At 37.4% G+C, this 23,263-nt stretch overlaps 1 protein-coding gene across 1 annotated transcript; it reads left to right on the plus strand.

Annotated features, from left to right (window-relative positions):
• Positions 1-1,174: 1,174 nt before the first annotated feature.
• LOC129261624 (ankyrin repeat family A protein 2-like) lies at positions 1,175-22,924 on the plus strand. The gene is made up of 7 exons (XM_064100094.1): positions 1,175-1,292; positions 9,406-10,299; positions 11,327-11,424; positions 13,788-13,854; positions 15,222-15,514; positions 17,387-17,534; positions 18,493-22,924. The coding sequence occupies exons 2-7, from the start codon at positions 9,432-9,434 to the stop codon at positions 18,540-18,542; spliced, it is 1,524 nt and encodes a 507-aa protein (XP_063956164.1). The 5' UTR covers positions 1,175-1,292; positions 9,406-9,431; the 3' UTR covers positions 18,543-22,924.
• Positions 22,925-23,263: the final 339 nt, after the last annotated feature.

The raw sequence follows: 23,263 nt of genomic DNA on the forward strand, positions 1-23,263 counted from the left end.
GTCCAGACTGGGTGGGGGGGGGGGGCTGCTTGTAATGACTTATATTGCGTGATTCCAGTCTATGACTGCTCAAAGTGCCTCATGATTATTTTCTGATCTGGATGTGTACACTTTACCTGGTCACTTGATTCTTAGCTTTTTATTGCAGCTTGTTCGACGCATTCTTGCTAAACCAACCACGATGAGGGTTGTTTCCTACCGTTATCCAATTAGCACCTGGATGCACTTGTTCACTGCAACAATCCTGCCTGTGGGGAATCTACAGGTAGGATTATGGCATGCCAATGCTGTACAAAGCACACACTTTTAAAAAAATCATTAAAATATCACTTTTTTGACCAAAATTACTAATTTCCATACAGTTGCAATTTATTTTTCATTCGTATCTTGGGAATAATTTTTTTATTCACTAGAGCGCTCAAAAACTTGAATTGTGGGCACATTTTTGTGTACGCCCTCTATTGGAAAGTAATATGGCAAGAAAATTTTCATTTTTTTATCTCTTATTTTTTATTAAGAAAAAAATAGTTTAAAGAATCAAATTTACTTAAGGGCCAAGTTGTCTGACGAATAGGTGTAATGGAAACTGTCAGTGTAAACAATCAAGCATTTGTCCCAAAGAAAATAAGCCAAACATTGCCACCCTTATTTTGCCACACATAGAGATATAACTGAGAACAAGGTTATATCATAACCTTGTTCATTGAATGAGTGCCTGGGTGAGAGTGGCATTGTTTGGATTGATATGCCTTGCCAAATGATGCTAGGTCATGGTGGGATTCAAACACACGACTCTGTAAGCTTGTACAATGAAAGGTTTCCTACCCTATTAAAGGTTTTACCATTTAGCCAATCAATTAATAATTCAAAATTTGCAATTGGTAGATCGATCAGTTAACCATTACCTGGGACCATGACCCGGAATCATTTATTGCAAAAATCTATAACTGATTGTTGGGACCTATATATGACTTGCAAGTTGTAACACCCAAAGTTGGTAGGTCATGGAGTAGAAAGTTTAGTCATTAGCTATTTTATTTCAAACTCGAACACTCCCTTTTTTTTCTTTTGCTTTATTATAACGTTTATTACTACAGTACTTGATCATCAGCAATATAAATAGCCACTTAATTCAGTTCAGTAGCTTATTGGTCACCAAAACGGATATTTCTACTGACTACGGTAATGATACGTACGGAGTCGGTATACAGATAGCGACGAATAACTTACAGATCGTGCTTTGTTGGTGTCCCGAGCTAAGAGCAAGGCCAAGGTTTCTCACTTTCTGTGTGGTAAGTGGATTGCACTTGTCTAATATGATTTCAGTCTCTAGATCTATCAATAATGAATTATAAAGCAGATGTAACTGCGTTTCATTGAAATTCAAGGAAATGAAGACATGGAAGAGCGAAATTTTGGTTTAGCTAGTATCCCGCCCCAAAAGTAAGCGCCTGTAACGTTAAATGTATTCGTGCGGTCCCATTCAGTAATATTTGCGTTTGCAAAGCTAGCACTTGCTTGTTTGATCTTCAATGTTTATTTATTGCCAGTGGTCGCTGCGCGCTGCACATTGCCACGAATGAATCAGCCAGGCCAGGGTGACCAGATTACACAAAATGAAATACGGGACGATGAGATGCACGAGCGGATCGACCGAGCCAGGTTTTAATAAAAAAGATCAACAAAGTCAAAGATTAATGGCTAATGCTACACAATGTAAGACATTTTTAAAATATAAAGAAAAGGAAGGGAGATTGAACAAAAGAATGAAGGAGAGAACGAAAAGAGATGAATTGAGAGGAAAAAAATTTGGGGAAAATGAAGGGGAAAAAAAGAAAGAATAAAAGAAGGATGAAAGAAAGAATGAAGGAAGGAAAGAAAAATGTTTCCTTCACTTTTTGAAAGAAAGAAAGAAAAACAGAAAAGGAGGAAGGAAGGAAGGGAAAGGAAGAATAAGGGAAAAGAATTAGAAGGAAAAATAAAGAAAGGGTGAAAGAGAGGGAAGAAAGAATGGAGGAGAGAATGAAAAAAAGAAAAAGAAAATAATGGAAGGAGAAAAAGAAATAAAAATAAAAAGAGGAATGGTGAAGGAAGGAATGAAATTTTTAAGGAAAGAAAGAAGGAAATAAAAAAAGGAAAGTAAGAGAAAGAAGGAAAGATAAATGAACAGAGAGAGGGAAAGGATCAGGAAAGAAAGCTTGTAAAGATTGGAAATAAAGATAAATGGAATAAAAAATGGAAAGCAGGAAGGATTGAACAAAGCATCTATCCATCAAGGCATTATCCCAGATGACTGGAGAATGGCAAACGTTACTCCCGTGTTCAAGAAAGGAGATAGGAGTAATCCAGAGAACTACAGACCCATATCTCTGACATCTATCTCGTGCAAAGTCCTAGAACATGTTCTCTGCAGCTCTATTATGGATCACCTGGATAGTAATAACATAACAGATGCTCAATATGGATTCCGTAAGCGACGTTCTTGTATCACCCAACTCATTTTCACCTGTGATGACCTTGCCAAAGGACTTGACAAAGGCGAACAGCACGACATGATCCTTTTAGATTTTTCGAAGGCTTTTGATAAAGTCCCTCACCATCGACTTCTATACAAACTGAAGTTCTACGGCATTCGTCTTACTACCCTGCGCTGGATTCAAGACTTCCTCCACAACAGAACTCAAAGAGTAGTCATCAATGGATGTACCTCAAATACTATCCCAGTCTCGTCAGGCGTGCCGCAAGGCAGTGTCCTCGGCCCTCTCCTGTTTCTACTCTACATCAATGATCTGCCTGATTGCATTTCATCTCAGACAACAACTAAACTGTTTGCAGATGACTGCCTACTCTACCGCAAGATCCAATCTCAGGATGATGCCAACAAACTTCAAGAGGATCTTGACTCCTTGCAGAAGTGGGGGTCAGACTGGCTTATGAATTCAATCCTCAGAAGTGTCAAACTATCTCAGTAACCAACAAGCGGAATCCACTAAACATGACATACTCCATTCATGATCAACCTTTACAAAAGCTCAGCTCTGCAAAATACCTTGGTGTTCATATTCATCAGAACATGAAGTGGAACCACCATATTAGCATGGTCACCAAGAAGGCCAACTCTACACGTGCCTTCTTGCAACGTAACCTGCACTCATGCCCAAGAAGCGTCAAGGTTCTATGTTACAAATCTCTCCTCAGACCTGTCCTGGAATATGGATGTGAAGTGTGGGACCCCTTCACCAAGGACAACACCCGGAAGCTGGAGATGGTGCAGCGACGATATGCTAGATTCACCATGGGAGACCATCGTCGCACTAGTAGTGTCACCGATATGCTACGACAGCTACAGTGGCCCACCCTTGAAGAGAGAAGAGCCCAGTTCAAGGTGGTGATGGTTTATCGCTTGGTAAACACAATTGTTGATGTACCAAAGGTACAGTACTTCAACCAGGCTGCTACTTCCACTTCGCTTCGTGGTCATCAGATGAGGTTACACGTCCCACATGCTCGCAATGTTACTTATCAGAAAACTTTTATTCCTGATGCCATTAGACTGTGGAATATTCTCCCTGCCATTACAGTTAACTGCACTTCAGTAGCCAGCTACAAGGCTGAGGTGCAGAAAATCCAATTGCGCTAAGACTGCGCACATTACAGTTAACTGCACTTCAGTAGCCAGCTACAAGGCTGAGGTGCAGAAAATCCAATTGCGCTAAGACTGCGCATATATATATTTTTTTTTTTTTTTTTTTTTTTTTTTTTACAAGTACGATAATACACCAACCTGGTGGACTGTACTTAAACGGATGATGATGATGAACATCATTCAAAGCCTTCAGTTGGTTCTGGTTTTGAGTGTGGCCCAGCCTAAATCCTTTAGGGCTCCTGTAACAACACCATCTTCTCTTGTATAGTTGTTAGTGCAGAATCTCGCTGCTTGTCTTCGAATTCATTTGTGTTTTGCTTGAGTGCCGGATCCCATCCTGCAGAGGTGTATTCTAGGATGGGTCATACCAAGGATTTGTATGCAGTGGATATAACCTCCTTGGTACATCCCCAAAGGTTTCGTCTGATCACATTCTGAACCCTCTGTGCCTTGTTGCAGACATGTTTGGTATGTAGGTTCCATTTCAGGGTATTGGAAAGATGGAGCCCCAAGTAAGGATGTGTGTCGACACTTGAGAGCTCCTGACAACAAAATTTGTGTTTGTGGTGAGGTGGGTTTCTTTTCCCAATGGTCATCGTTCAGCATTTACTTGGGTTAAATTTCATCTGCCACAAGTCCTGCCATTTCTCCAGCAGCTTTAAATCGCTCTGGATTACACTTGACTGCTGGTCTGCTGTTACAGGCGTATACAATATACTGTACAGTCATCTGCAAACAGCCTTGTGTGGCAGGATAGGTTCTTCGGTAGATCGTTGATGTAGAGGAGGAACCAAAGTGGACCGGTGACGGTCCCTTGTGGTGCGCCAGATGATACAGGCATTGATGATGAGGCCTTGCCGTTAATGATCACCTGCTGAGATCATCCACTAAGGAAGTTCTTGACCTAGGCTGAGATTTGACCATCCAAACCATAATACTTCAGTTTAGCCATGAGTCTTGATGAGGGACTTCATCGAAAGCCTTTGTAAAGTCCAGGTGTGCTACATCAACCAATTTATTATTATTTAACTCTTTACTGATTTCATAAATGGTATGAATTGTAGATTTCTTAGCTCTAAAGCCACGTTGTTTGTTAGACAAAATATTTTGGTTCTTTAAAGGAGAATGAAACCCTTGAAACCAGCTGAATCCATATCAAAGAGAAAAATCAAAGAAACATATTGTTGAAAGTTTGAGGAAGATTGAATGAATAATAAGAAAGTTATGAGCATTTGAATATTGAGATCACATGCCATGTAGATCCTCCCATTGGCAATGCGACCAAGATCTGTGATGTCACACACGTACAACTCCCTCATTGCTTAAGTACTTATTTCACTTATATTCTCACTTTTATAGAATCTATCACAAGGTGAGGTGTTCTCTTTATGAGAGGACAAGTACAGAGGTTTCACAACATTATATCATTGATGAATCGTTTGTCATATGATTACAATGAGCAAAAAGAGATGTTTTGGGGTATATTTTCAGTGTCCAAAAGGGGAAAGTTGTTCATCTGTGATATCATAGATCTTGGTTGCGTTGCCAATGGGAGGATCTCCATAGCATTAGTGATCTCGACATTCAAATGCTCATAACTCTTCTATTGCTAGTCCTATTTTAGTCAAACTTTTGTTGATCTTATTCTTTGATTTTTCTGCTTTCACAAAAGCTAACTTGCTCCAAGAGTTTCATTCTCCTTTAAGTGCTTCATAACATGATTATGTTCCATAATTTTACAGATAACAGACATCAGGGAAACTGGTCTGTAATTAGCTGCATCTTTCCTACTTCCTGTCTTGAAGATAGCGGCTATATTGGCATTCTTCCAATCCATAGGAACATTACCAGAGTCAATGGAAGACTGAAACAGGTATTGCAAGGGTGATGCTAGCTCCTTTGCGCCTATCTTAATGAACCAGGGAGGAACACCGTTAGGTCCCCATGACTTGTCTTGCTTTAGGTTTCTTAGTAGTTTCTCAATGCCTTCTTTGGTAATTTAGAGTTTACTAATCTGCTGGTGTGGACTCTGTCCCTTGGTTTCGGATTTCACTGTCTGGCCCTACTGTGAACACACTTTGGAATTGTTTATTTCATATATCCGCTTTAATTTTGTCATCACTGATTATTTGGTCTTGGTACTTCAAATCGTCTACACCATGATTTTCCTTGTTTAACTGCTTTATAAATGTCCAAAATCTCTTAGGTGACTCCACCATGGCTGTCCCAAGATAAGTGTTAATATAAGTTGAGCGAGTCTTCTTGAGAAGTTTGTGTGTAAGTTTCCGAAAACTTCTAAACAATTCCCAATCTGCATGTTTCTTGGTGAAGACAGCCTTGTTATACAGTCTTTGTTTCCTCTTCACTACCCTGTGAAGGGAACGATTAAACCACAAGAGGTTGAAACGGCTTGAAATAAGCTTGTGTGGTACAAATTTATCCATGACCTCTAAGATTTTAGTTTTAATGAACTTTATTATAACTAACTGCAAAATCTTGGAGGGCTTGTTAATTCCTTCATTATCAGCGTTAGCTCTTAAGTAGATTTTTCTCTACTCTGTCTTCTACGAGTTGGTGTAGTTTTTAAGTCTATAATGATGGTATTGTGATCAGCTATCCCATCAGTAACAGTCACTTTATCCACTATTTCAGTATTTTCTGTGAAAACTAAATCGAGAATATTCTGGGTATTCCCTTCACATCTGGTTGGATCTTTAACATGTTGGTAAAGTCCAATTTCCCCTACCATCTCAAGGAATTTTACAGCCACAGATCTGCTTCTTCCACACTTTGTTGACAAACTATGATCAGACCAGTCAATATTAGGGACATTCAAGTCCCCTGTCAGCAGAACATTATGTGAATTCAACCTATTTCCTAGTGATTGAATATCTCTACATAGTTGGGTAATTGCTTTACCGTGTCTATCATTGGCTGGTCCGTAGAAGACTCCCACTAAAAGAAGTCTGCACCCCTGTAAATGGGTTCTTGTACAGTTTGTCTTTATCCAGTAGATGCTGATTCAGCAATGTTCACAGCTGTGGAAAGAGCAGAACAGTAGAAGTAGGTTTTAGAATCCTCTACCCTGTACTTTTGTTTCAGTCCATTCACAGTTACTATCAATTGATGTGGTGATGAGGTTGTCGGTTGTTGCTAACAGGACCCCTCCACCTAGTGTGTCAGCACCTCTGTCGCATCTGGAGACTGTGTATCCCTTGGGTAAAATCTCCCTAGTTTTAATACTCGAGTATATAACCATGTTCTGTAGTGCAAAGGAAATCAGGTTTGTTCTGTTTAATGAGAATTTCAATGCCCCCCTTCTTGGAACGAATCCCTTTACAGTTGGAGAGCACTACTTTGATATGCCCTTTCGAGTTAACAGATAGTGTCTTTCGCAGATTTTAAACCAAAACTGTTCCGACTATTAGTCCTCCTAGTTCTAGAACAATAAGAACATGTCAAGAAATTTGGTAGACCACAAGCACAACAAATCCAAGCATATGATGGATGTGATTGTAACACTTCAAAAATCTCATCAGACATGTGTAAGCAATGTTTGTGAAACCGTATGTTGCAGTTTTCACATTCGATAGCATGTTGACCCCACTTCACAGCTCTCCCACACTCGCCACGGGTATTTTGCCAACAACAGTAACAAAAGGCCTATATGTGAAGGAGTGTTTATAACATTAGATGGTAACTGTAAACATTCTAGAGTTATTTGCTTCACGAAAAAAAATGGAACAGGCTTACCGGCATACTGCTGATAAAGTCAGGTAGAGGGTCACAAAATATCATGCAGCTAGCCCAATCATTTTTTATAATGATAATGTTGGACTTAATCTCTGGTAGTGGTGTTATTGAAAAAGTTCTCAGTAAGATGCAAAAGAGTGTGCAATGGCTAATGGTGATTTTCATATTCATGGTGGCTTCCAAGATGGCGGTAGACCAGGTCAAAGGTTGCTCAAAGCCCCCGAAAATCTAACTGTTAGTAAGGCCCGTCACTTTGTGTGACAAGCTTAAAAAGTATCCAAAATATTCAGAATACAAGAAAAGAAATTAAATTGCACAAATCCACAAAAACAGTTAAAAAACAAGATGGAGAAAACTGAAGGCGAGGATAGTTCATGAAGAAACAATCGTGGCTGAAGACATGTAGACCTGGGCAGAGTAGCACTGGTGGGCTAGTTACGGCGTAGATTTTGAGCCTGAGGCGATGTGCATTGCTCATGAACGTCGGCGTTTGTTGAAGCTAAAAGCACATTAAAATTTCTCCAAAGATGACAATTAAAAATCCAAAATAAACAAACGAAATGGAGAATGGGTGATTAAATTCGATAAAAAGATGACTAAAAACATTGGATGGCTTCTAAAAAGTTGAGATTTAAAACAATTTTATTGCGAATATTGCAAAAGTTTAAAAATGCGTCCACTCCACACGAAGCACGGATAGCTATTGCTTGTGCTCTAAGCAATTGGTTGCCAGCAATTGCTACTTTAATGCATCTGACCCATTGGAGTTAAGGCATGGGTGGAGCTCCACCACTGCGAGCCCAAATGGCCGTCACCGGTCTATTGACGGAGGGGATGCCGCAGAGCCAGACAAAGTCTCAGCAGAGCATATCCCTGACAGAAATAGACCTATTTATCGGTCTAAAGATGCGGGTGCCGTGGATGGTGGCCGAGTGGTCTAAGGCACCTGACTATACATGGAAAGTCCGGGGTTCGATCTCAGGCTGCGGCACCTTTGCCCGTGAGCAAGGCATTTAATCGTCAATGCTCTTTTATCATGTTTATCCTGCATTCAAAAATGAAAATGCTAGGGGTCTATTTGCTTTGCCCAATTGATCGTGGGCCCGACAGCTGCTGTGCAGCGCCAGATCGACGAGGCTCTATCCCTTAATCGTTGAACGCCAAACGGTAGCAGCAACTCCCATCTTTTTACGTCTTTTGGTCTGACGCGACCGGGGTTTGAACTCCCGACCTGCCGGTTGTGAGACGGACGCTCTACCAACTGAGCACACACACCGGTTACAACCTCATACATGTATGTAGTATGATTGGACTGAACAATGTCCCGCCAGCAGATGCTGATGGTAAAATTAAAGTAAGAATAAATTAATAAATAGTATAATCATTGTAAATAATCATTGGAATCTGACTTTTCTTTACGAGATTCTAGACTTAAAGTTTTTTAAGAACCATATAAAGAAAAATCATCAATGGTTATAACAAACAAAATAAAAGGAGTCAACATCCTTTAAACATTAATTTACAAAATTCAATTTCCTTCTATCTCTAGAATATCTATGTAATATGCAAAAAATAAAATTTTCTTACCAGGAGGAACAAGTGTTGCTTTGAACAAGTTGGGGTTTCTGTTCTCTATTCTAATTGTAATGAGATTAGAGCACATGTATGTTTGTCTAGCATTCAATCAGGGTGTACCTCAAGGTACTTGGTCTGTTGGTGATATGTCAGTAACATTAGAGAGCAAAAAATGTTGTGCCTTGATTGAATGGCTTTGATATGGTTTATGTCTGCATGACTACTACCTCGTTTGTAATTCCTTGTTTGTAATTTCATGTATATGCACTGTTTCATAAATTGACTGTAAGGCGAATTTGTAATGAGCACAATGATCTTGCTAATCTTTACACATGTATATACTTGCTTGTTCTAAGCTAGTAGATGAAGTTGAATATTAAAAAAAAAAAGATTAAAAAAAGTATGAAATGATTTATTTGCTCTATTTACAGGCACGAGATGAATCAGCCAACTAGAAATGGATACCAACCAAACCTCCATCGGTGGTAACATGTTTGTTCACATTTCAGCAAACCCTAGTCCAATATTTCAGGTAACGCTCTCTCCAGTTCCAACCCGGCAGGGAACTGTGTTGATGCAAAGCCCTGGTCCAGTAGCTCAGGTTAACCCTTCACCCGTTCCAACACAGAAACAGACTGTTGTCAATGTCATTCAAAGCCCGGGCCCAATGGTTCAGCTAAACCCTTCTCCAATTCCAACTCAGAAACAGACTGTTGTGATGCAAAGGCATGATCATATCTCTCAGGTAAACCCTTCCCCTGTTCCGACCCAGAGACAGGCAATTGTGATGCAAAGTCCTGGTCCAGTAGCTCAGATTCATCATTCACCCGTTCCATCCCAGAAACAGACTATCATGATGCAAAGTCCTAGTCCAATTGTTCAGGTGAACATCTCTCCTGTTCCAACACAGAAAGGGACTGTAATGATGCCTATTGCCAATGCCACCCAGAACTTCAGCCCTACCCTGCCTGTGCAGAAACAGTCAAGTATCCCTCTCCAACTGTCAACCTCCTCTGGGATCATCCTGGCAACAAGACGGGATGGCATCCCTGCTAGCAGCCTTCAAGGAGCAGAGAAGGGCAGAATCTCAGCCAATGTAGCAAGAAGAGATCTGGATGCAACCACCCCAGTCAATTTGTCAAGTGAGAAAGGGAGGATGAGTGCCTTGGGTGTTGCTATGGTATCAAGAAAAGATGTTGAGCCAGGTGAAGGACATCATGAAGAGTCAAGACCTAACATGTCTAGGTTGTCCAGTGTGCTGAACTCCCTCTCTGATCAGGACCAAGCCAGCATGGATCTTGAAGTACAGTCTGTCATGTTTCCAGGTAACCTCAGTTCAATTTCATACAGCTCTTTTATCAGTCTTTTCACTGACAATTGGTCTGACTTTGATTAATTAGCTCAGATCTAATAGCAACATATGAAAAATGTGCTACTATGGTTAGTATTGTTGAGAGAGGAATCTGAAAATATACTGTTGTGAGTGTACATTATTATAAAGTGAGGCGAAAGTCAACCATTTCTATTTCTAGACTAATTTATGTATCAATACACCAGTCTTTGGTCATATTTTTGTATTATTGACTATCAACTTTGGCAGAATACTCACTACATGTAAGTAACAGAGCTCCTTGGAGGATATTTCATCTTCAAAGGGCAAGTCCACCCCCAAAAAAAGTTTATTAGAATAAAAAGAGAAAAATCCAACCAGCATAACACTGAAAATTTCATCAAAAGCAGATGTAAAATAAAGAAAGTTATGATATTTTTAACTTTTGCTTAACTTAAAAAATAGTTATATGCACATCCTGGTTGGTATGCAAATGAGGTGACTGATGATGTCACCCACTCACTGTTTCTTTTGTATTTTATCATATGAAATATAATATATTTCAATTTTCTCCTCACTGTCCTGTGAAACAAAGTTTTGTTCCTCCCTATTTATAGAATTACCATTAGTATGTAACATTTTATGGTTCAGTCAAGTTGGTCATCATTGTCACATCGATAAAAAAAATGAAATATTGTAATTTGAATAATAAAACACAAATGAAATAGTGAGTGAGGGACATCGCTGCCTCTTTCATTTGCATATCACTTACCGGTAGTTGTGCATATACATGTAACTGTTTTGTGAAAAATAAGCAAAATTTTAGAATGTCATAACTTTCTTATTTTACATCCGATTTTGATGAAATTTTCATATTTGATTTTTCTCTATTTATTCAAATCAACATTTTTCTGGGATGGACTTGACCTTTGAATGATATTGATGAGCTTAGAATTGTTCTTGTGTACGGTACTATAGGGTACACTTACAACTACATGTAAATCTAATATATTCTTTTACAGAGAGCAGAGGCCTTCTACCAACAGTAAAGAGGATCTGTCCAAGTAGATCATCATCTTCAAGTAAAGCATCAAGCAAATCTAGCTATTCACCAATGAGGGTAAGTGTCATATTACCATCAGTTTTCCTTTCAATTAATAAAAAAATAGTTTATTGAAAGAGAGAGAGAGAGAAGATCCTTCATGCAGGCCCAATTTCATCCACCCCACCACCAGCCATTGCAATTAGCCTTAATATAGGCCTACACATTATGAATTCCACATTATCCATGGAAAATAATAACAAAGAAAATTGTGGTTTGCCTATCAATCACGTAAAGGGATGTTTTGCAGAGCTGCACGATTTTTCCGTATTTAGTATTTTTTTTTTTTACAAAATCGAAATTTATTGAGAAAAATCATATCTATATGTCTCTTTTTCATAAAATGTACACAAATATGGTTATTAGATCAATGTAATTTCAGGTAACTTGTTTTTTTTTCAACCATTTTGTAAAAACCAGGGTGAGATATACACAAGTTTCAATGTTTTTTTTTTTCTTCATCTGCAAGAGCAGTGCACATTTTAGCTTGCATGCAGCTTGAGCGCCGTGATGGGCAAGTGCGCCAAGCATTTTATTATGAAATACACTTTTTTGGGGGAAAATACAAAATATTTATCTCACACGGTAAAATACTGATTTTTTTGTCAAAATACTGATTTTGGGGGATAAGAATACTGAAAATGCAAAATACAACTTGGCAGCTCTGGTTTTGTGTTTGATTATCTCTCAAGTTCACAGCTGTAATGCATAAAGTCACATCAATTGAACATTATTCTGGAGTTTAGATGATACATCAACAGTGTGTTGCACCTTGTACTGTTTCCCCCAAGAAGTGCTCAAAAATGAATTTATATGATATCAAAGCAAACAAATATATACATGTGAGAGAAATTAGTGAATTTGTGACTTGACTGTCATAGTCACCTGATATGGAGTCTTGTCAACCGGGAAGGGGGGGGGGGGGGGCTCCTTAGATTTTGGTTGACCCTTGGATCTCAATCCTGTAGATCTCAGTCATGGATCACATGATCACGACAATTTGCATGATTGTAGAAAGTCTTGTACATGTACAGGATTGTAGAGCTATATTTTACTAAATTTATTATTTTGCATTTTATATAAATGGATTAATTGTGCAGTAAATTTGGGCATGAAATAGGAATTTGGCTGTATAATGCCCATGTCAATCCAATTCAGAAGCAGCCAACACAAGACTACTACTGAAGTGGATTGAGGGGGGGTGTATCCTTTGTGAGTCTCCCTCTATATTGGGTTTTTGGAGAAAGTAGCTTCCCTTTTACAAGAAGCCAAACTGGGCTAATATGTGTGTCATCTGTACACCCCTTTGGTTTCGAGTGACGAGATATGCGGTCAATTCTCAGAAAGATGTTATTTACACTATTTTTCCCCAGCTTTGCTTCTAGAAGATTAGCTGCACCCATATCGCCTCCAAAGTCAGAAGTGATATGTAATGTAGTTTACCCTCATCTTTATAAATACAAGTGCTCACTTTTGTTATTATGCTCTCAATGAAATTTGTTTGTTTGAGAGAGGTTTTCCTGCGGTGTGTTGACTTTGTCCTCCATCAATCTTAGTCTGATGTCCAACATAGTCTAAAGTTTAGTTATTGTAATGTTCTCATTAAAGGTTGGTCGTCAGATGTGAAAACACATGGTTTAGATTAATTCAGTCAAGAAGCTATTCATAATGATATTTTCCCAAAGAAAACTGAATTGTGATATTTAATTTGATTTTTTTTTCAGTTATGTACTACAGTGTATTTGAATTCATTTTCATGTAAAGAAGAAGGGAAAAAAATACTCTATTAAAGACTTTAATGCTATAAAAAGCTGTCAGATTTGGACTTTTCCGATTATTGTTTTATATAAAAAAAAATTGAAATGTAATGATATATTACCAAGCCACTGGGAAAAAAGACATGGAGATTACTTTTTAAAGAAACTAAAATTTGTCATGTTGTACATATTGACCTTAAGTACATGTAGATTAGAAAGTGTTGATCTTTCCCTTCGATTCCTTTGATATACTAAGGAAATGATAGAATACTACAATTACCTTTTTTTTTCATTTTAACATCCATCATTTTATGGTCTGTTAACATCTGAATATTTCCTTTAAGGTAAAAGAAAACATGATGATACTACCAGTATCTTTGCCATTATTTAACATCAATCTTTGTAACCTTTAAAAGATGGTGGTGGTGGTGGACAGGGTTCAACATGAAAGAAAGTAAACATTAAAGAGAGAGTTTAATCAAATATTTTTCCTCCTTATAACAATCCTTGCTTTCTTTCTTTGGAGGCATTATCACAGATTATGGTTTATAGTCATTTGTGGGACTGTTAGATATTTGTAATTCCACAAATATTTTTTAAAGAGCAATATTTCTCACCATGCAGCAATCAACATCTTTCACCAACACAAAAAGAGGCAATATCCAAACTACCACACCTACATTTCCTGTAGGTAAGTCGATTGATCGCATGATATGCTAATTTGTCTGTCTCTTTGTCATCAACTTGGCATGTCATGTGGGTTGGGTTGGCGGTATGCTACCATATAACAAAAGTTACTGTATGACTCGTCTATAAGTAGCTCTCCGACTAACAAATTAGAAATTGAAAATTTGGAATGAATACAGGACAGTCAATGGACAAGATATCGATTTGTGATTTGGGGTTAGTAAAAAATAAGAAATTATGTAAATTCCATGAATTTGATTGGTTCAGGTTTTTTTTTTTCAACTCGTAATATTCCTGGTAAATTGCAGCTGAATATAACCTATTGGTAATATTTAGTGTCGGTTGGCTGTTATGATTCACTGACAAGGAAAGTAATATTCAATTCTAATTTCATAAGATTCCCAGATACAGCAGAATTCACTGAATTCTTGTTAAAATGTTATTACAGTACCTGTTTCAATGAATAGCCTATATGTATATTCAATTCATTGTTCAATTTTTGAATATCCTGTATGCCTCATTTGCCCTTATTCTTGAAATACTTGTATTTTAGGTGATTATTTGAACTGTTTTTATTATAGATTATAAAATTTTATGGAGCATAATAAAAAAAAGTATTGAACTCAATATTTACCTTGACAATACATTTATGATTTTATTATGGCAGCCCCAAAGGAAAGATTTAATATTTTTCTGTTTAGCTCATCCGGCCCTTCGGGCTGGATGAGCTTATGCCGTGGCATGTCATCCGTCGTATGTCGTCCGTCCACAATTTCAAAATGCTTCTACTTCGTCATTTCAAGTCCGATTTCAATTCTGTTTGCTTTATATGATAGCACTAGGTAGGGATTCAAAACTTCTACTCAAAATTTCGAAAATCAATAAATATGCTAATTTATGCATATTTTTCAAAACTCACAAAATATGCTTCTTATTTATTTTTGTTGACTGATTTTGATTTTTTTTGTTCCATCTCAGAGCTACATGAGGTTCAACAAGGCTCTACACAGAATTTAGAAATTTTTACGAGAAAATTATGCTAATTTATACAAAATTTATTCATAAATCACAAAAAATGCTTATTCTCTGTCATTTCTTCAGCAATTTCAATTCTGTTTCCTCAATTTATGTCAATATAATTGCCTACAGTGTCAACTGGGCTGAAATTAAAAATTGTGTTAGATTTTGTTGCAAGATGCCGGATGAGCTCCCCATCATTGATGTGCTAGTTTTGTTATTTCCTTCATTGTTTTAATTACAAATGTATCTTCTTGAAATGAGAATATTAAATACCTGGTATGGCATAATTTTGTGCTCCACTTTATTTGAATTATCTCCTTTAATATTTTTTTCTTCTCCATTCAATCATAGTTGATCAGAGTATCCACCAACTTGCAGCACAGGGGGAGTTGGCATTGATCGCAGAAAAGCTTGAAACCGGGACAGATATTGACGAAACCGACCCGTTGGGTCATACCGCCCTCTCTTGGGCTTGCCAGCACAATCAGGCGGACATGGTACGGTTTTTACTGGAGAATAATGCAGACCCAAGGAAGGCCAGTTTAGATGGGGAGACAAGTCTTGCCTTTTCATGTAGCATTGGAAATGCAGATATAGTCCGTATGCTACTGCAAAGGAAAGCTCCTGTTAATGTCTTTGACTATGTAAGTATATATTCAATCGGAAATTATAGTCAAACCTGTCTCCGTCTATTAAAAGCCACCCAAGGGAAATACATAAAATGGCCGCTGAAAAGAGGATGGCCTTTATAAACAGGGTTGTTTTGACACATATCCCTTTCAAATGAGATTTAATTTTGGTGGCAAATGGTTTTCTTCATCTTTGCACAGTGTCACACAAATTTTTGGTTTAAGACCTAGTTTCAAATTATCAACTTGAAATTTTAGAGATTTTCCAAGATATTGTTGTTATCTTCCCACTAGGTACATGGTTCAGTACCTTATTTCATTAAATAAAAGCTACACCCCTTTAAGATCCTTTCATTACCCCACTTCCAGTTCTCTTGTTGCACCCAAAGTTTCAAAAACCTGGGGGGGGGAGATGATTTGTCTATTCATCTGCTTAGTTATGGAACAGCCTTCCTAAAGATGTTAAAACATGTTTAGCTTCTGAAACTTTCAACTTCATAAAACACCAGAAAACATTTCTGTTCAATTTTTCTTGATTTAAACTAACATTTCTTGAAAAGTGCCCTGAGCACTCTACAGAGTGGATTTGATGCGGTACAAATGCAATTTATTATTATTTTAAAATAAGGACTGATTTTTATACGCCCGTCTCGACGGGACGTATTATGGTATCACGCTCGGTGTATGTCCGTCCGTCCGTTAACTTTTCCTTGTAAACGCGATAACTTCAGTTTAATTTAACCTAGGCTCATATAATTTGGTATGTATAATACTAGCATGGATCCCAGGAAGCCTATTGAATTTGAGGTAAAAAGGTCAAGGTCACAGTGACCTATTTTCATCGTACCCTTCTGCAGTCCTTGTAAACGCGATAACTTCAGTTGAACTTAAACTAGGCTCATATAATTTGGTCTGTATGATACTAGCATAGATCCCAGGAAGCCTAACGATTTTGAGGTCAAAAGTCAAAGGTCAAGGTCACAGTGACCTATTTTCATCGTACCCTTCTGCAGTCCTTGTAAACGCGATAACTTCAGTTGAACTTACACTAGGCTCATATAATTTGGTCTGTATGATACTAGCATAAATCCCAGGAAGCCTAACGATTTTGAGGTCAAAAGTCAAAGGTCAAGGTCAAAGTGACATATTTTCATCGTACCCTTCTGCAGTCCTTGTAAACGCGATAACTTCAGTTGAACTTAACCTAGGCTCATATAATTTGGTGTGTTTGATACTAGCGTGGATCCCAGGAAGCCTATTGATTTTGAGGTCCAAAGGTCAAGGTCACAGTGACGTATTTTCATCGTACCCTTCTGCAGTCCTTGTAAACGTGATAACTTCAGTTGAACTTAACCTAGGCTCATATTATTTGGTGTGTATGATACTTGCATGGATCCCAGGAAGCCTATACAGTTGGAACAATTGGCCAATCGCGTCTCAATGCAATCACATTGCAGGCCAGTGCACACATTGCAACAGCTCTGCAACGCGCTGTATCTCATGGCGCCTCTTCTTTTGCGCGTATTTTGTCTGCGCTGCAGTAGCACAGCAAATTGGCCAAGGCGCCATCGTCCAGGACAAATCTGATTGGATGAAATTAGCATTATCACAGAAAGATTTAACATGTCAATTGTCTGAGATTTTTTCTGTGATCCTACTGCAACAAAGCATGTCGCAATTGCAGCGCGCTGTAGGTTGGCGCACTGTGATTTTGCATTAAGATCTTCGTGCAATCGTGACGCATAGTGTGCGCTTGGCTTTAGTCAAATCGTTTGGGACTTCATGATTCTGTTTGAATCAAGAAAAATGTAGCAAACATTTTGCACAATCAGGTCTACGAAATTTGACTTATGCAAGTTTACTTGTTTTTTTTTTGTTTTTTTATAGAATGGAGGCACCCCATTGGTGTATGCTGTTTATCACAACCATCCTATCATTGTTAAGATGTTATTAGATTCTGGAGCAGACATGACGCAAGAGATGGAATCTGGCCACACCCCTCTCAGTCTGTCTATGGTAATGGGTCATAAACAAGGTGAGTCATATTCACTTCTATTCTGTGCTTAGCTTTATTCTAATAGAGTACCGAAAAGTGACATCACCAATTTTGTTCTTGTGTATTTCCACATTTTCTCAGTCATATTTTAGTACAGTATGATGAAAACCTCCATTGAAGTTTGGTATAAATTTTCCTGGTTCCAAACAGTCATGAAGTTACGAAGTGGGTCTAAGTAAGGATGTATACTGTACGCCAGTACATGTGGACACAGTGGATGGAGGTTGTTTTTCATCATGTTCTCGAGATGTGATAACAAAATGCATAAGAAAATTGTGACACCGTCACTTTGGTATTCTACTGACATTACTAGTGTTTGCCTTCAACATTTTCATTGATTCTTGACAATCAAGATTATAGTAGTAGTAGTTTTAATAATTGTAGTGATATCATAGTAGTATTTGATACTAACAGTAATAGTAGTGGAGGAGGAAGTGGGAAATGAAGTGGTGCTAGTGGTAGTAGTAGTAGTAGAAGTAGTAGTAGTAGTAGTAGTAGTAGTAGTAGTAGTAGTAGTAGTAGTAGTAGTAGTAGTAGTAGTAGTAGTAGTAGTAGTAGTAGTAGTAGTAGTAGTAGTGGTAGTGGTAGTGGTAGTGGTAGTGGTAGTGGTAGTGGTAGTGGTAGTGGTAGTGGTAGTGGTAGTGGTAGTGGTAGTGGTAGTGGTAGTGGTAGTGGTAGAAGCAGTAGCAGTAGTAGTAGTAGTAGTAGTAGTAGTAGTAAGAGTTGTGGTAGTAGTAGTTGATTGTTCATAAACTCTTTTAGAGTTTCAAAGACAATGTTAATACTCTCCTGGCTTACAAGCACTGTGGTATTGATATTTTGGTTGCAAACATGCTTAAAAGAGCAACTCGCGTTTATATCAATCATTCCTCTTGTGTATGTTGAAAAATGAGGAGACTGTTATCCTTGCTGTTTGCTTCTCATTTTATGCCTTCAGTTCAGAGAGTGATAGAGCAACACATGCTATCATTGCTTCAGATCACGTAGAAACAGACAGACAATGGGACATCGCTCAAAGACATTTGCCAGTGGTTAACCTGCTCCTGGAAACCCTTCAGGATTGAGGATACTGTGCTTTGATGAACAGGGAAGCAGTTCATGAAACAAGCACTCTGTGACTTCCTCTGATCCTTACATCTGATTGGCTTAGAGCAAATTAGTCAGTACAAATCACTGTGAAACTTTTCATGTAACGCTTTGCCAGTGGCTAACCTGCTTCTGGAAACCCTTCAGGATTACAGGATACTGTGCTTTGATGTTCTTAGGAAACATTTCATAAAACAAATAGTCAGTGATTTCTCACACTATTGTTAAAAGCTACTGTGAATCCTTATATCTGATTGGCTTAGAGCAAATTTGTCAGTGAAAATCACTCTTAAAACTTTTCATGAAATGCCTCATGGATTTTTGACTCGAGGAGGGTCTCTTAAGAATAGGCTACATTACTTCAGGATATGGCATGGAGAGTCCATTGTGGAGAATTTCTTTATTTTCAGTGTATTCACTCTGATATTGACTTTGGTTCTGATGACCAGGGGAGCATTTCATCATCATTTTTTCTGACAAGTTTTCAGATCTGACAACTTTTTCATATTCTGATTGGCTGAGAAGCACAGTTCCTATGGTAACTGTCAGATAAAACATCTTGACAAATCCTTTCATGGAGCACTTCGCAGAGGATCTGTTGCAGAAACAGTTGCGATCAAATGCAACCTCAAGGATCAAATGCAACTTCACAATTAGCTGATAAGAACTGTATATTTAGGACTTGCACTTCATTTTTTTTTAGAACACAACTTACTTTGCAACAGGGTGTTGTCCTTCAAGGCCTAAACAAGGTAATGGAGACCTACTTATAAGTGCAATAATAACAATACCATGCCATTTGCTATTCATAACTAGTAAAAATTTAAACAAGAAGTGATGTTTTTATTTCTCACCGCAGTTTGATGTGTGGAGTGACTCTTTGTAGTCAAACCACCCCCCCATCCTCTTTTTTACATCGCCCATTCGCCCCTCTCTCATTACAACCAGCAAGGTTATATTATGACTTTCTATATCTGTTTTCCTTGATTTTGTTTTGATGTTTATTTCCTGCTGGTCAATAACAAGAACTTGTTTTGCAAGTTCATAACCAGGAAAAACTTTCGCTTCCTGTAAATTGATTTTGTTGAGAGCGAAATTGAACCTTTTAATACAGCTTGTTGATATGCTGAATTTCTTAGTAAATATCACGAAATAGTCTTTACCTGGAAATATTACTTACTACAATACAGTGTTGAGTACAGTGTTACTAATAACTCAAAGTCCTATCCAGTTTTATACTTTTGAAGGATGATTGCCTTGTGAGAGGGTTCGTTGGTAGAGTATGCAAAGAATATGAACAGAGTTTTAAGCCAAGAACCTTCTAATTTAGAAACCTTATTAATTCAAGAAGGCCATATGATCTGAAGGTACGGTACTGTCACATCGTTCAGTATAAGCCTTGCGGGTGATTGCCCGCAACTTGCCCGCAACAAAGGCTTGAGCATGTTCAAAACTTGTCTGCATGCAAATCAGACTTGCGTGCGCTTCTGCAGGGAGCTGCGTGTGAGATACTGTCAGTGCGGGCGACTTGCGGGTAGCAAAAATAGTCACCCGCAACTCACCCTCAAGGCTTGCAAGGAACAAATGTGACAGGGTCTTTAGTTTTTACTACTCCTTGAGATTGAAATATCATTGCTGTTTGTCATGAGGATTAAAGGCACTTTACTTAATGCTTTCACTGGGACCAGAGTGCATATTATAAATCACAAGTTAGTAATAATAATAATCCGATTTTATGTAGTGCTTAGTACATGGGAACGACGTCTGTAAGCACTTTACAGATATTTTTTAGTTAGTTAGTACTCAATTATATGGAGTACGTACCTCTTGCTAAGTCATATATTGGGCAGATTTTGACAATTATATGAAATGGAAAAGTGCCCCCAAGAGTCAATTTTTATTTTGCAATTGGACCAACCCCCTCCCCTACATAATTACATTGAATAGAATTTCAATCTCTGTGGGAGAAATTCATGTGCAGACTGAATATCTGTTTGGTCAGGAGACCTCTGCTAGCCTTCAATTACTCTTTTGTAATGTATCAGTGTGCAATTGAAAGGGCCAAATTTATTTTATAATATGGACCCAAGTTTCATCAGCTTCTTAGAAGAAAGACGTTACTCCAATTGATAACACTTTGATAATGCTTTGGACCTTTTTGACATTCAGGAAGCTACTGTCTATAACCTATAACTGGAATTATATATAAAAACAAAGGGAAAGAAATTTGTGCAATCTGAGGGAGAAAGGGATAGTGAGAGACAGAGGGGGGGGGGGGTGGGCAGTCTGGGATAAGAGAGTCTGTCAATCATATACATATATGACTATTGAAACCTGATCAGTATTTCTATTAATGTGTCAACTAGTCAGTAAACTTTTCAAGGTATGAAACATGTCTTCTTTAGAAATGTGCTGGTAAGCTCAAATAAACCCTTCCTTGAAATTTGTTCCATTGGCTGTCTTGATAAGGAAGGGGAAATATTGTTCTGAATGTTGAAATTAGAATAAGCAATGGACTGCAAAAAGTGCAAAATACTGCAAATATATGTAAGTTAAGTTGATTTCAAGAAACTTGTTATTGATTTTCATGATATACATGTAATTTTGGTTAGGGTGTGGTTTTTCAGTCAGCAATAAGGAAAAAGTGGGGGGTACTACTATCTATTAATACTACCACTACTATTACTGCTACTATTAGTACTACTACTTCTATTTCCATTGTTGCTTCTACTACCACTAATGCTACTAATTAAATATGCAGTAAAAATGCTGTTTAAAATCATTACTAATAATAATAATTATATGATCCTTACAATAGTTGAACAGTTTAAACAACCATGATTAATTTATTGAGAATTAAATATTAAAAAGCACTTTTACTGCATACTACTACTTTTTCTTTTTCTCATAAATGTGTACTGGTTCCATTTTATTTGTACTACTGCTGGTCATTGCTACTTGCTCTGTTACTGATTTTACTTCTACCTACCATCACCACCACCTTTTTACTATTTATTTGAACAAAAATGTGTTAATTTTTGTTCCTTCATGTGATCACAGGAACATTAATGTACATCCTTTCAGTTTTTTAAAACCTCAAATTCTTCCGGAAGAGCATTAACATGTGATATCAGTTCACAATGATTTTGAACAGTTTCAAATTCCTACTAGAATATTTCATGATAGCTTACTTTAGTACAGTATCAATAATTCACTCACAAAAAAAAAGAATTCATCCAAAACTAGCGCACGAAAGTGACAATAAAGAACAATGAAAGAGAAAGGATATGAAAGGGTTATTTGTTATAAATGATCAGTTTCTAAAATGTATTTTCATGTTTTCACATGCTTTATTTGTATGTGTTAATCATCAATTAAACCAGGATACATTGTCAGGAATAATAATATTACTGGTACTGTCCTCAAATGTTTGTTTTTTATTTCTTCCTGTTAATACTCGTTTCTTCTGATAATATATATTTAATAGCTTTTCGTGTCATATATGTTATCTTTTTTTTAATCCAGCAGGCTGGATTTTGATTTCTCTCTTAATTTTATCACTAAGAATGTATAAGTATTGATTTATTTATTGTCTATCATGAGTACATAACCCTGCACATATCTTTTTAGGAGTAGGATCCATTCAATATGTGCATTTGATTCATTTTGCAGGTTCTTGACTTTAACAGTGTTTTACCTGATTTTCTTGTATTCGTTTTACACATACATAGGTTCATATGCAGGTTCATCATTTTAGTTCTGTTGTCAGTTTCTTGCACATAACCATTCATCTTGATTTTATAATTCTTTTCAACTTGCCTTTTGAAAATCTGTAAATTTTTCCCACTTTTTATCCCACCATCAGGTGCATGCATTAATCAGGCATTATGTGGCATTTTATTTCTATGAAATACATGTAGTTGGATTGATAAATTTTATGAATACATAATGGCATATGTACATGTAGTATATTTGGTCATACTTGTATAATGAAGGAAGTGTTTGGTTGTATACATTGCCTGACTTTCATTTTCAAGATTAAAGATGTTAATTTGTATGTAAAATTATACAGACAGGCCTTGATTAACTTGAGTACATTGTGAATGTTAATACACATCTTTCAAAGTTGATAACCCCCCCCCCCTCCCCTGAAGAAAAAAGTGTCTGTCTCTGTTCCAGATCATTACTGCATTAAATGATCATGTATTACCGGGGCCCGGTTCATAAATCTTGTTATGATAACATATTTGCAATAACAGATAAAAGCTACTGAAATCCTTCAATCTGATTGGCTGATAGAAAATTTGTTAAGGCGACCGTACAATTGGTCGGCGACTCGATTTCAGAATAAAATGTGATATAATTTGATGCTAATATTGAGACTTGGAACATCCTGCTGTGTAATGTTCTAAATCATCGTACGAATACCTATGTTCAAATCTGTGACTATGCTATCATCCTTAGAATAAAAGCGAATTTAATATCTAGTCGTAATGACGTCATAGCAGTCGTACGATTGGCTACGATTTTTAATCAATTTGGCCTTTACTCCAAAATAAAGGCTTGCAATCTTTCAAAATGGGTATATTAGTATTCTTTTAATTAATTTTAACCTCAACTAA

This window comes from Lytechinus pictus, chromosome 5, assembly GCF_037042905.1.
Source record: "Lytechinus pictus isolate F3 Inbred chromosome 5, Lp3.0, whole genome shotgun sequence".
Lineage (NCBI taxonomy): Eukaryota > Metazoa > Echinodermata > Echinoidea > Temnopleuroida > Toxopneustidae > Lytechinus > Lytechinus pictus.